The 14,305-nt window shown below is 41.3% G+C and overlaps 1 protein-coding gene across 7 annotated transcripts in view; it reads right to left on the bottom strand.

The window, feature by feature from the left end:
- TPD52L1 (TPD52 like 1) overlaps nt 1–14,305 on the bottom strand; it is an 83,451-nt gene that overhangs the window by 51,849 nt on the left and 17,297 nt on the right. For 4 of the 7 annotated variants that reach the window (XM_065056839.1, XM_065056840.1, XM_065056835.1 and 1 more), the window contains exon 1: nt 13,402–13,556. The exons of 1 other annotated variant lie outside the window; for it this stretch is intronic. In XM_065056839.1, the coding sequence (XP_064912911.1) occupies nt 13,402–13,420 (19 nt within the window). In that variant the 5' untranslated portion in view covers nt 13,421–13,556. Of the gene's footprint in view, nt 1–13,401; nt 13,557–14,305 lie in introns of those variants that run through there. 2 more of the 7 variants (XM_065056833.1, XM_065056834.1) reach the window with 1 other exon arrangement.

Below are 14,305 nucleotides of genomic sequence, written 5' to 3'. Positions count from 1 at the left end.
TTTGATCTTCTTTATAATGTGGTCTTAATGCCAGACATAGAGATTAAAGGGGAAAAAAGGGACTAGAACCACGTACAGTAAATAACTAAATTGATCAGTAAAACTATTAAAAATTGCAAGGGTTTCCAGTAACATTTTTTCCACTCCAAAATTATTACAGGAGGTTTAACCTAGAAAACGAGGTACTTGAAGGAAGATCTTCCCTTCTGTGTTTGCTTCTAACTGAACTGCTTGAGCCTAGAAATTACCATACAGCCAGCCTTTCTCCTAGAGGACTTTGAAATCAGAAGAGAAGAAGGTTGATTTTGAAGCTATGATTGGAAAATAAAACCTGAGGCTGGGTTCATCTTGGTTCAGAGAGGGTAGAACTCAGGACATACAAGTCATGTAGATCAAAAGTGTAAACAGTAAAAAAAAAAAAAGGGTAGATTCTACCTCCAGCGACCACGGGAGCTCAATCTTCTTGTTTTCTCTGAGTATACTCCTTGAAAGAGAGATACAGATGCACAAGTATCTTCATTTCCTCTCTCCACTGGGCTTTGGGTCAGGGGTGGTGTCAAGGAGAAGGAGGGAGTAGAGCTTTTGGGTGTTCAAGAGCTCTAGGACATAGTCTAACATCTCAGAACAAGTGTCCCCAGTCGTCCTGGAGCAGCTCATTTCAGACCTTACTAAGACTTTCCATTCCATCTCTTAACCCTGCAAAACCGGGCATTAATAAATCCATCCATAGCTCTGAGAGAGATTGGCAGGTTTCCAAACAAAGGAACACTTTTATTTGAAGCTCCTGGATGAACAGCCAGTCTTAGTGTGCTAATTCTTTTCTCTGTTTTAGTAAAATAAGAAATTAATCATACACTGAGGATCTTTTCATGTTATTTTTCCCTCAGAAGCCATTGACACAGCTGTCAGGCCTATGCAGTAGAGAGGATCTACACACAAATAACTGGCAGAAAACAGACCTCACAGCTTGACCACCGCACTGAGAAGCCATGCACATTGGCAAGGAGTTTGATAATCATTCCAAAGACAGAAGGGCAATGGATAAAAATGAGAATAGTAATAGTGGTAAAAAAAAAAAGCCTATCATTTACTAAAAGCAGGTACCAAGACTCAACCTGAGAACTGATCTTCCAAACAAAAATAATTATCTTAAACATCCAGAAACACAAGGCATGGTCTTATGCATTTTATCCCATAGCTACCTCTTTGTATAAAATAATAATCCTGCCTGCCTGTGGAAGACAAGGGCGACACTGATTTCTAAGCTGTAGCTATGGAAATACAAAGCAATTGTTGTGAAATGTAACAATTTAAAGACAGCAGATGCTTCTTTCTATTATGTCAATACTGAACGTAATGACAGTATTGTACCATTTACTGTGCTTTCTATTGATCATTCTGCACAACTTTCTGTGAGGTCAAGGGTAAGAAACAGATGCCACAAGTGGAAGGGTTATCATCTCTCTCTCTTTCTTTAGGCAGAACAGAAAAAAAAAAAAAAAAAAAAAAAAGGAAAAAAAAAGAAAAAAGATGAAGTCATGATGGAATAATAGGGAATGAGAAAGTGGATGACACTGAGTCACAAGAGAGACTTGTTCTCTACAAATAAGGTACTCCAGAAGCTGTAACAGACTGCATGAAACAAATGAAAGGATAAAGCATACATAAGCAGACTGGAGAAAAAGTGATGTAGGGGAAGATAAGAGCTATGACATGGAAATGCTGGCAGTCAGAGGTGGAAGTTGTCAGTCACATGTCTTAAATCCACCCTTTCACACTAAAAATACACATAGGTACTTTTTTCTAATCTCGGAATAGACAGGCACCTTGGGTCCCATTCTCAGCTGATAGAAGTGACTGCAATCCCATCAATCGTACAATTAAGCTCACACATCTGCTTCACTGAATCAAAATCACAGAAAATTAATGGCAGGATTTGATAACCTCTCTCTCCCAAGAAAGAATAGGTTTATTGTATTTTTCTAAAGCCAGGTGCAAAAAAAATATCACTAGACAGCGATCTAACTGCAGTATAACCAAACTCACAAACCTCATCAATTAACTTCCAACAAAGTATCTGTGCTGCAAGAAGTGGTAAAATTATATTTTTAATTAAAAAATGAATTATTCAAGTAGCTATAATTTGTATCCTTTAGATCACAAAACACATCAATAATGATATTGTCTAAGTCTAATTTAAAAAATGAGTGAAATCTTACTGTAGTTAGGCAGATGTGTCAGTTCTATTCCTGTAAACTTACTAGAAAAAATATACAGGAAACAATTATAACTGGATACACAACAGATTCTTTATTCTCCTCAGGCTCAAAGTAATAATTCCCATTGCTTTAATGCAGATTAAATGTCTCGGCACTGTTATATATACTAAAATATACATTTAGGAATGCTGAGAGAGAAGGGACAAATTATCCTCCCCTACATCTGCTCAATCTCTCACATTGGGAGAGTAAAGACTACAGTTGTTAAGGACCAGGACTGTCTTGTTGCATACTGCTTGGCACAAAAGGTCCATGATCTGTGACTAAGCTTTGCAAACAGTATCATAATTATAAATTAACAATAATAAATCACTCACTAAGTTGGAATAAAGGCACAGTTCCTGATTTCAGAGTTTTCCTTAAATGTTTATGTTAGACTATGCAAGAACTCATGGCCACCAAGAAGAGGCAGTGAATCAATATGCTCCTCAGAGCAGGTGTCTTGTGTCCTTCCCCCCACACATCGTTTTTCTAAGCACCACCTGCAATTCCCCTTAATCTCTTCATAATTAAGACTAGCTACCCTGCACCAGTTCACTTTTGCCTTCCCAAGGCAGATCATCTGAGAGTATACACTTCCTCCAGCCTTCCCTAAACAAATTTGACTTTCTCTTAGATATATATCTACCTGCAACACAAATGCATTCCCATGTAAACTAACAAAAATAAAGCTAACTTGTATTAATATTATTTGAAAACAATCCATTTTACCAGAGACAAAGGCCTCATAGAGGCCCTTTAAGATAAAACAATTTCTTCTTTGTTAAAACAAATACTCCAAGTATATTGAAGAGCAGGTCTGATTTGTGTCGCCTCGTTTCTTGCAAGTGCAGTGCCTTGCAGCTGGACAGTCAAGGCATTGCTGCAGTGGGTTGATCTGATAAATCCAGAGTTTATGTGACACTAATTCTCTGGACATGGGCCACACAAAATACTTCTCAGTCAGAATAGCACCATCTAGCTCAAACTGTTCAACTCGAAGTTTCATTTGTATTTCCTCCAGGTTATCTTGCCAGCACCGTGAACTGAGAAATGAGGTATTTATTATTCTGCTCTTCATGTTAAGCTCCGTGTTAAGGCCTTCAGAGTTTTTGGCATCATTAAGTTTGTGGCTTTGCCCACTCAGGGTTTTGTAGCATGCCATGACAAAGAATGTGTTTGCTTAGTGAGGCTGTGGGTGGAGACATCTGGGGTTCTGAGCCCTGGATATCCGTGAAGTTCCCATAGAAACAGGTTTCTGGGCCTGTCCTTCTGTTGGGTAGGGTGTGAGGACAGAAGACATGCCTCCGCACTTGGCCCAAGTTACACAAGTGACAGTATCGCAGGAGGGGAAGCTCTTCATCAGATCGGCGACAGAGGCTGGCACTCGCACTCCCAGCCACCCTGTACTATCTCACTCTTTGAGGTCCCCAATTTACCCTCAAATACCAGCTGGAACGGCAGCCATCACAGACAGGGCGTGGTCTTTTCCTCCTTGAAGACCAGCAGGGAAGATGAGGCCTGAACCATAGAGGGTCGGCTTCTCTGAAGACTGCTCTGGGCACGGGCAATGGCGGGCCAAGGGAAGGAAGGGGTCTGGGCACATGGCACAAGTTACTACACCCTCCAGGTTGCATTAGAAGATCACAATTGGTGGTAAGAAGATCAGACAAACTTCTACCCTACCCTATACATATCACCCATTGCCTGTTGTAATTTTAGTGCCTTAAGAAGGTCTAGAAAGGAGAGTATGACAGTCTTTGTCTTCTCTTCATTCTTCTACTTTACATAAGAAGATTTTTCTGAGGATGTTTTTGCAGGATGGACATAACACAACGTACTTTTCCAAAATAAACCAGTATCCCAATGCTTGCATCTCTAGTAACAATTTCCATTCACCTCTCCATCCCTGTTCAGTTTGTCAAAATCTGATTCTTTCTTACTCTTCCCATCTTTGACCCCCACGTGCAGTGCATAACTATGACTAGAATTTTGCTGCTCCCCTTTCAGGACATGGTCATGCTCCATGTTTCTGTGCAGACCTGGAAACAACTAAGCATTCTTCTAACTCTAGATCTAGGTCTAAATCTACTTCTTATCTTTGTAAACCTCTCTCAAATGGGTACAAACTACTATCATTACATACTTCACTCCTTGTGCTCAATCTAGACTTCATCTATATTGCTCACTTCTTATGCGTCTCTATTTTTGAAGGAATTTAAAGCCACAAGGGGAGATATATTGTTTCCTCTACCTGTCGTATTTAGCCTCCAGTTTCCTGACAATATGTTATTTAACTCTGCAAAGAATCTTCAAAACTACATTGTGATTCAGCTTATATGAATGACATTATACAGCAGCCATTTTTTTTTTTTCCAATCAGTCAGGCTGTTGAAGTAACTGTTCCTTCTTCTCCATCATCTTTTCTTTGCTACCTGACCCACAACATGACTAAAGATTTTACTCTTGCAAGACCACATGGCTTCATTGGTTCTTCTGTATTCTCATATGCACATAACAGTGTACAGCACTGGTTAGATAGTTTAATTACATGGCAAACATCATTCTCCCTGATTATGACTTTGATTCCTTCCTCCCACAATAATAAGTTAATAGCTGCCATCTGCCTATTAAAATACTTTGAGCAGAAGATAATCTTCTGTTCCTGGCATAATTGCCCCTTTAACTCTGTAATGTACATTATTTTCCTTGTCTCTAAGGAAAATCTGGTTGTGTTTAAATACCACTACCTCTGATCACTTTTAAATGAAAATTTATCATGCACCAACCCAGGAAAGAGCATAAAGCATTTGAGGACTTCAGAAGATATTCTAACTAAATACATTTGTGCTGCATCATTCTCTAAAAATCTGTCAGCATTTCCTAGAGTGACCTATCTATGACCTACTCAGTGGAGTGAAGAACATTTTAATTAAAGTGTAAAACATAGAAAGAGGAATTAGATAAGCACCTAAAATACCTCAGCCAACATCAGCATGACAAATTATTACTTAATCCACCTAAAGCACAACGAAAACAATTATTCCAAGGAAACTATGCAAAAGTATTTTAAAACTTTAAGATGGTTATGAGCAGCCTTTTTGTGACCACAAAACTGTACCACCTTAGTTCCACCCAGGTGGCAGGACAATATCCTGGTGAGGAAACAGGTGAAAAAAAGAACACCTGAACAAGCAGCTGAACACAAAACACCCTAACTCTTTAGTGAAGAAGCAAACATTGGTGGCTGAAGGGAGCTGATGCTTTCATTTATAAATATCTACAAAATATAAATCATACAGCCTTGGAAATCCACAACATACATAGTATTTAATCATGTTTTCCACACATTACGTACAATTCACAAATTAGTAACTGTAATTATTACGCATTCATTAGTCATTCATTAAATACAACTTTTAAGTGTGGCACAGGTACTAAAGAGTGACAACTTGTGCATTTGGATAGCTAAAGAAGAATGGTGTTTCACAAGTTAAAGGAAAACCCAGAGGGAATCAGCCTGTACAAATGGAAAGAAAAATCAGAGAAAATGGTTCTCAAAAGAGGAAGAAATAGTTTGGATCTGGTCCCTTGGGACTTGGGAAAGCAAATAACAACTTCACTGAACAACAAACAAAAGTAGCCCTTTCAATAAGAAAGCACATGAAAAGAAACTGCATTGCCTGCTATAAAAACATTTTTGCAAACACTTTTTACTGGGAAAACCAATACCATATCTATAGACACTTATGCTTGCACAAATATAAAAAATGTTTTCAGAGTATAATTTTACATCTCTCTTTGCCAAAAGCACCACTAGAGCCCCAGTTCCTGTGTTAAACTAAATGCTGAATCTTCAGTTTGCATTTTGAGGAATCTGTTGTTGTTAAAAGTACTTTAAATTCTATTATCTTACAAAAACATTAGAATTCTAATTTTGCCATTAGAACAGCAAAACTGAAGAATGACTGCTTTCCATTACACATTTTAAGAATTTTCATTCCTTTAAAACACTGCACTGACTAGGTTCTTGGTGGACAGAAAGAATAACTGCATGCTAAGATAAATTAGTGGTGATAGCAGGACAACTTTACAAAAACCAAACCCCAGAAGACCAACAAAAGAAAACAGAAGCAAGCATTTTTCCGGACAGCTCTCCTTGCTTCAGAAAGAACTGACTGCTGAAGGCACAGCATTACCTTCCCTTCCCTGGAGGTGACACAAGGCGTTAGACCCCCTTCTGATCTTTATACCCACCACCTGTTTCTCTAAACTCCGTGGATTGTCCTTCAGTGACTAGAAATGCAAAGATGTAAAAATTGCCCAAGAACTGGATCCCTGACTACATAGTTCTTAGACATCTGAAAGTCCATTAGTTGGAGAGCAAACTAAATGAGAGAGAAGCTACTGTGTGTGGCCACAGAAAACACACACACATATTTCTGTAAACCTGTCTTCATAGATTTTTCTGCTGTATTATTCTTATGTGGTTGTTGTAAAAGCCCTGGCTTTCAGCTACAAAAATGAGATGGCTTTCAGCAACCAGTCTTACTTAAGAAAACTTCATGACAGTGTGGAGAGAATGCCAAAACTCTTAGTTTTTTATGTGACTATTTGCAATGGGAACTTTCTTATCTCATTAAGGATCCAATAGTGGATCATTCACTTTACAATGCCATTATTATAAATGCAACAGCTTTTAACTGGGATAAGTGAAAAATAATCAAAAAGTTTAAGAAATCTTGCACAGAAGTAATTAATGAGAACAGGGAGACTCCACACAAGACCTTTATCATCATGATAAGGTGGTGCTTGAAGCAGAATCACTTCATGTACATCACATTCTTCAATTTGTTTGCACTTTCAGATAAGAACATTTGCAGAAAGATCCTCACTGCTGACATTCTACTTCTTTTTACAAAGTGAGAGGAAATGAGAGACAGCACAAGGGAAAGAAAAGGAGACTTAGTGCTGAAGAGCAATACAAACACTTGGAAAATGACTGTGTCTTTTACAGTTATGCATCTGCGAGACTTAACCACACCATGGATGCAAAAGTATATTGATGATAGCCTAGTTAGATATCATATGCTTTTGATTCATGGATTTCAAAAACGGCTATGCAGCATCACCTGTGTCCTAGAGAATTAAACAAATAAACTAATATTTTGGAGAAGATCTGTGTGACATCTACTATTTAGAATCCAGATTTGTCAGTCCTCTCTCACCATTTTCCATATATGACAAGCCAAACTTCCCACTTTAGAAAGCAGCGATATGACTACAGCAGATTACGTTTCTAAAATCCAGCATTGCAGCTGTGCATTTCTATGAGATACAAATAAAACCAGATAAAACTAGCCTGCCCAGTTCTCATATTTACATATTACCCCAAGAGCTATTTTCTGATTAGTAATAAAGCCCTAATTTTACCCCAAAAACACTATCTGAAACAAACGCTGACTACAGTCTTTCTGAACCCAAATTCCAGAACTCTACGCTAAGACAAGCTACTAAACAATATCTAGATTTCTAAATAAGGCTACACAGAACATACTCCAACCCCTCTGCAATCTTCTGCCAAGCTCGTGCCATATCCTTGACCTTTAAGTAGCACGTGGCCTAAGCAAAGCACCTCAAAAGTTCCACGCATTTCTGTACTGCACAAGTCAGCGAGGCACATCAGAACAGCATCAGCAGACTCATCTTTCCACTAGTGCACTTGAGAACACTGACTGAGGGCAGACTCAGAATACCTCATGCTGTCTGACCGCAGGACTCATACCAGCTGTCCTGTGAAAATAAGATGATACAGGAGAAAAAATAGAGCAAGAATTCAAAAACATGTTTTAGGGTTTGATGTGTTTGGTTTTGCATGTTCTGCATATTATATCTCCATGGTTGTAAAACTGGCCACATTACAATGCCTCATAAGACTGGCGCTAGATTTTAAAGGAGGTATCTCTTTCATACTTCTTTTCCAAACCCCACTGTATTCTATTCTCAGTTCTCACATGTAGCATGAAACCACTATTTTCTCAGCCTCAGCAATCTGTACCTCATTCTGTGATAAGTGTCATCAAGTTGAAAGCAGTACAGGTTCAAAAGGGTAAAACAGAAGCACTGCATTTGATCTCAGACATTTATCTGCTTGAAGTCCGATATACTCAATAATTCATTCCATGCATATATTTTCTCTCTGTCTAGTATAAAAAAAAAAAAAGGATAAAACAGCAACTATCTCCAGTGCTGGGCACTCTTGTTAAATATTTAAGAATCCTATTGTAAATTACAACCCTACCATTTTAACTTGACCTCATCTTCCTGTGATCTTATTAACAACCCAGCTGAGACCTCCACCATTCAGTCAAACACACAGGTTATCACTGGCTGGGTCAATTACCCCATTGTCCTACTGACCCTTTGCAGAGTCTTCTCTCCCACTTTCCATAGTGGGGCAATGGTGAGCTCCAGAGAGCAGTGAGGAGACAGCACAAACCCCTCATTAAAAGGAGTGGTTGTGAAGCCATTGAGGCACGTATGGCCATGCACTTTCCTTGCAAAGATAGGTGGGGAATGTAAATGTACTTCTCACAATGGAAGGAACTAGCATCTCCTGCTGGGCAAGAAAACTAAGGCTGCCCTTACCTCATCCTTCCCATTTTCTTACGTGTATCAATGCTGACCAACCTGTGTGCTAATGGACTTACCCAAGGGATTTTCTGCTCATAGAAAAAATACACTACATCAGCCCCAAGCCACTAGTTTTACTCTGCCCTTAGAGGAAAGGTGAACACAGAACAAAACAGTCAGTGTTCTTCAGTAAAGCCACTAACCCCAAACATGAAGCTAGGGAAGATGCTGCTCTTTCCAGCATGACTGTGCTTTGGTGCATCAGCCACAACACCGCTGCTGCAGTGAAGTAACATCTCTGTGTGCTCTGTATCCCACCCTACCACTGTGAGACTGACTATTATCCAGATTAATATCTGTATTAGTAACCACATGAGTGAGGAAAAAGAGAGAGAATGCTGACCAAGCTGCCAGTGTCCTGTTTTGGCGAGTCTTGTATGCCATATCATAGGCAACACAAGACCTCCTCACCGCTGCCTCCCACCGTGGGAGCCCTCAGATCATCTACCTGCAGGCTGACAGGTGACACAGTGGCAGGGAGAGGGCTGCTGGGCTAATGCTGTGGCTTCTGATGATTTTCTTCTGATCACAAGCTCCAGCCAAATGGCATGTGCCCAGATGCTGCCCCTCAGCTCTGTAACATCACATGCCAGTTGGAACTGGCTTGAGGATCACAGATGAAGCACATGAGAAGAAAGCAGCTGCAGGATGACAAGACACAAGCTTCAAGGAGTCATCATCCAACATCTGAGCCAACTACAGCTCTCACCACAATACAGGTGTATGCATAGCCACAGCAAGCCGTTATGGCTACAATGCACAACTAGTAGAGGATGCAGAACATCTGTCAGGAACAGCTATAAGATGAATTGCTAGGACAGGGAGATGCCTCAAAAACCCTTTCAGAGGCTGGAAGTGCAAGAAGCTGGTTGAACTATCTGGGTAGGTAAAAGGGCAAAGAGCAGAAATCTGCACACCAAAGTTGGTCAAGACAGGATACAACAGTGAAAAAAAAGGAGGTACAGTTATAGCTGGATACAAGAAAAAAGGAAGAATTATTGCAAAAGGAGATGTGTGAAGAGCAAAGCTCCAGTGTTAAAAGTTACATGGGATTCTCAGGTGAGAGACAGATGAGGACATCCATGGTACTGTCATTATTAGCAGATAGTCACAGTTTTAAATGAGAAAGCAGGACTATGCTAGATAGTCAGTTAATCTGGGCCTGGACTAGAATGAGTTATGATGAGAGGCAAATACACAGTTCTGACTTTCCTGTCTTTCAGAGAGAAACACTGTTCTTCAGACTTCCAAAGTTTGCACTTTAAAAATTACAGACGGCCATAGGAAGGAAAACAAATATCCTCTCATGGAATTTTTAGCACCTAATATAAGTACAGCTGGTGTGTTCCTGGGTTCAGCTACCTCTGGGACCATTAAGAGAAAAAAGTGATCAAAGATAAAAGCACCTAGAGGCTTAAAGATACAATTTATGTAAAGGTACCATTTATGATTTTTATTACCCATATTAATTTGTTTACATTGAACTTATGGTTATTTATTTAGAAAATATTTTTAACATTAGTTATGATTACTCTCTGGTAGACTGTCTCATCCAATTAGTATGAATGCTGTAAGACATATTCAATATACTTAAGTATAACAGTAGCTCTGTTTCAGTCCATGAATTCTCTCTACTGCTTTAAGATAAATATCAGAGCATTTAACTTTCATAGTCTTTGGTGTATTGACAGATGTTATGTTGTGCCTTGAACCACACAGAAATTCCTGATGTTAGCTGTGACCTCTATGCAGTACCTTGGTACAGTTACATGTAATAATACTTTTTTTTGGTCCACAGTCACATTAAGATTTGTAAAGTTGATTCATGCTGCTAAGTAAAAATGCTGAAAAAAAAAATTCCCTTCTCTGAAGAAATCTACATTTTATACTTGCATGTGTTTATTAAACATGAAATTAATCTACTCAGGCATAGCCTTCCTTCAGGACAATATAAAATGGCACAAACAACACAATTCTGTATAAAAGTCCTTTCAAAGAAAACCTTTAAAGTATTAAACATGAGAAAATTGAGAGTGCTTTCAAATTCATAGCTTTTACTTTGTCTTCTCAATTGGAATGCAACCCCCCAGCAGAGCACACTGGTACAAACCCTTCAGGGTTCATTACTCTGTGGGCACCTAAAGGTTCCTTAGAAGCAATGCATAACTCATTAAAGTGTATACACATCTATCCTGCTGCTTAAGTAGGTACTTGAGGTTTTGGGGTTGGTTGGTTTTTTGGTTGTCTTTTTTTTTCTCCAAGCAAATTGACTCTTTTGTTAGTAACCTCCTATAACTGACTATGTTCTACAAGCTGCAGAGTGGAACTGAAAAATTCTTATTTCTGGCCAGTGCATAGATGTACTTAATTGAATTCAAGTGCTTTAGACACATACAGGTTAAATTCTTTTTGCCAGCAAGGCTCTGTAACTGCAGTAGCATGCACTGAATTAAGACTAGAAGAAGGACATTTTGGAACAAAGGTTTGCTGGCATGCAAATACCTACCACAAAAATCTCAGCTTGCACTGCTAGTGTATCAAAGAATGGTATTTTTTAAGTAATGGGAGACTGTTCTGAGAAATTGTAGGAATAAAACACGTAGGTGAGAAATAGAAAAAAGTGACCTAAGAATTCAGTATTTTCCTGCAAAGTCCTATATTTGTATTTCTGTCAACTAAGTTTAAGATTAAAAAAAAAAAAAAAGCTCCTGCATTACATGCAGAAAAATTAATAGCTAAGAATACCCAGTCAGATAAAATTAAGCAATACAAATTGTTTACATATCGTCTCACTAACCAATAGATATTAATCCAGAAGAATTTATTAAAGGCCTATGGCAGTAACAGAGTTGCTAACCAAAACATACATTAACAAACCATATTTATTGGCTTGACTTTTTAACACATACTAAGAACATACTTACCTTACTAGTCAGGGAAGGTAAAAAAAACTGTCACATGCACCTACACCACTATCTAGCTAATTAAAATCAGAAACTGCTTTCCATTAGTTCTACAAAGCTAAAAATGATCATATCCTTTACCATATGAAGTTACTGTTAAAGCTCCTGTTTAAAGAACCCCACAGTATCTGTACAGATGTATTCAGAAAATTCGATTAAATAACAGTCTTATGCTATAATCTTAATACTGACTTTTAAAAACCCCAGGAACTGAGCCACAGATCTATTTATTTTGCCAATCAGTTTCAGCCATGTATCCATTAAGGTGACACTTACACCACACTTCTGCTGGAAAGGCTTTCTCCTTCACAAGCATCATGAACTCAAGTTTCCTACTATGTTCCTTTACATACAACCGTATTTGCAATCAACATTTGCCTCTTTTATGTGTATTTGTTTAAGACAGTTCTTAACTATTCTGGAAGGCTATTTTGTCAGTTAATGTCAATAAGCCTATGTCTCCCTGTTACTTCATCTCCCTGTTTAATAGATGACATAAAATGGTTTCTAAACGCGCTGCTTTTGCAGAAATATCTGTACCACCTGCTCAGCACTGTGTGGCAGAGTTATAAGGTTCTTCAGAAAACAGAAGCAAGATCATAAAGGTGCGCAAGATCTGTGTATGCTAAATACTTTAAGTTGACCAAAACGTCATCTAAACGTTGCATGAAAAGTTTCCTCTGTTCTTTGGAGGCCAATTAAACTTTATCTAGAGACAGAGATGAACAGCTAACTTATTCCTAGCTGTTGCAATAACGAAAACGTTCGGTTTAGGTTAATGAAGGCTGTGTTTGCGGAACTGCAGAAGTGTTTCAGCACATCCAGCTCCAAGCAGGTCTGGGTGCAGAGCTCTGCTTCAGCCCAGCCGCGGGGTCCCAGCTGCCGGACACACCTGTCGCCTTCCGAGACGAGCGCTGGGATTTCGGCAGGGACCCGCACCCTCCTGCCCCGGGAGGCACCGGGGAGCGGCTGCTTTCCCGGGGCGTCCGGGCCCCGGGGCAGGACACCGCACACGAAACTACATTAAACAACCTGCAGATACCCCAAATCCTCCCCCAGATTAGCTTAACGCAAAGTTGTGGTCCAGCTACTGGACCGCGAAACGTTTAAAACCAGCAGGAGGAGAAAACAGACGTCACATCCCAGCCACGCAGTAAAATAAAGAAGCCAAAGGGAGCCCGGCTGGGTACGGGGTGCACGGCGAGGACGCTCCGCGGGCCGGTCCGTACCGCACCGCGGGGCGGCCACGGCCAGCGGGGTCCCGGGGAGCCTCTCGCAGGTACCTCACGCCGCGCCCCTCTCACCGGTCCCCTCGCCAGAGGGGCGGGCGGTGCCCCGGGCTCGCCATCAGGCTCTCCCCGCCGCGGGCACCTCACGCCGTCCACGCGTGGGCTCGGCCCTGCCTCGGGTGGGAGCGGCAGTCCCCGGCAGCGGAAAGGACAAGGACCCCGCGCCGCCCCGGAGAGCCCTGTCCCGACGAGACTCACCCCGTGCCTGCGGCTCCATGGCGCGGGGGGCTCCGCCGTCCTCCAGCCGCCGCCGCCCAGCGCGGACCCGCGGCTCTGACAGCCGGCACTCGGCTGCTGCTGCCGCCGCTCCTCTCCCCTCCCCCGCGCCGCGGGAGCCGGGCGGGGCGGCCGGCGCCACCTGCCGGCCAGGCGCGGGCAGCGCTGGCGCCGCTCACCTGAGACCGCCCCCGCCCCTTCGCCTCAGCTGTGGGGTCGGCTCTGGTGAGGGGCGCCAACACCCTCCAAGCTACAACCTCCTTTCAGGTAGCTGCAGACAGCAATAAGGTCTCTCCTCAGCCTTCTTTTCTCCAGGCTAAACAGCCCCAGTTCCCTCAGCTGCTCCTCATCAGACTTGTGCTCCAGGCCCCTCACCAGCTTCGTCACCCTCCTCTGAACTTGAATACATACAGTAGGGACACAGAAGTGTCATGAGTGACATGGAGGCAGTGAGTAGGGGCTGGCTTCTCACTGTCTGTTCCCATACAACACATATTGGCATCTATCTATAAGGTCTCCCTCAGCCTCCTTTTCTCCAGGCTAAACAGCCCCAGTTCCCTCAGCCACCCATCATCCAAATATCACCTCCTTTACCCTTCACATTGAGTTTCATGTCACTGGTGCTCACATCTGAAAACAAGGTGGCTGAGTAGCCACAGCCACAACCCCACTCCATGGATGCATGATTCTATGGCTCCTCTAACAATGAAGGGAAGAGGAGCCGAGCATATTCCATCTTCCCAGTAGTGCTCTGCTTGGCCAGTGCCATTCTTGCTTGGTTTCCTTAATGAACATGGCTTTAACCGTGCTGCACAATATGAAAATCTAATCTTAAGTTTTGAACTTGGAGGCAACTGTACAAGCAAAGCTTCCAGCTTAAGGGTCA

This window comes from Columba livia, chromosome 3, assembly GCF_036013475.1.
Source record: "Columba livia isolate bColLiv1 breed racing homer chromosome 3, bColLiv1.pat.W.v2, whole genome shotgun sequence".
Taxonomy (NCBI): domain Eukaryota; kingdom Metazoa; phylum Chordata; class Aves; order Columbiformes; family Columbidae; genus Columba; species Columba livia.
Note: the sequence above shows the minus strand (reverse complement) of the source record. Positions and strands in the feature narration are given on the sequence as shown.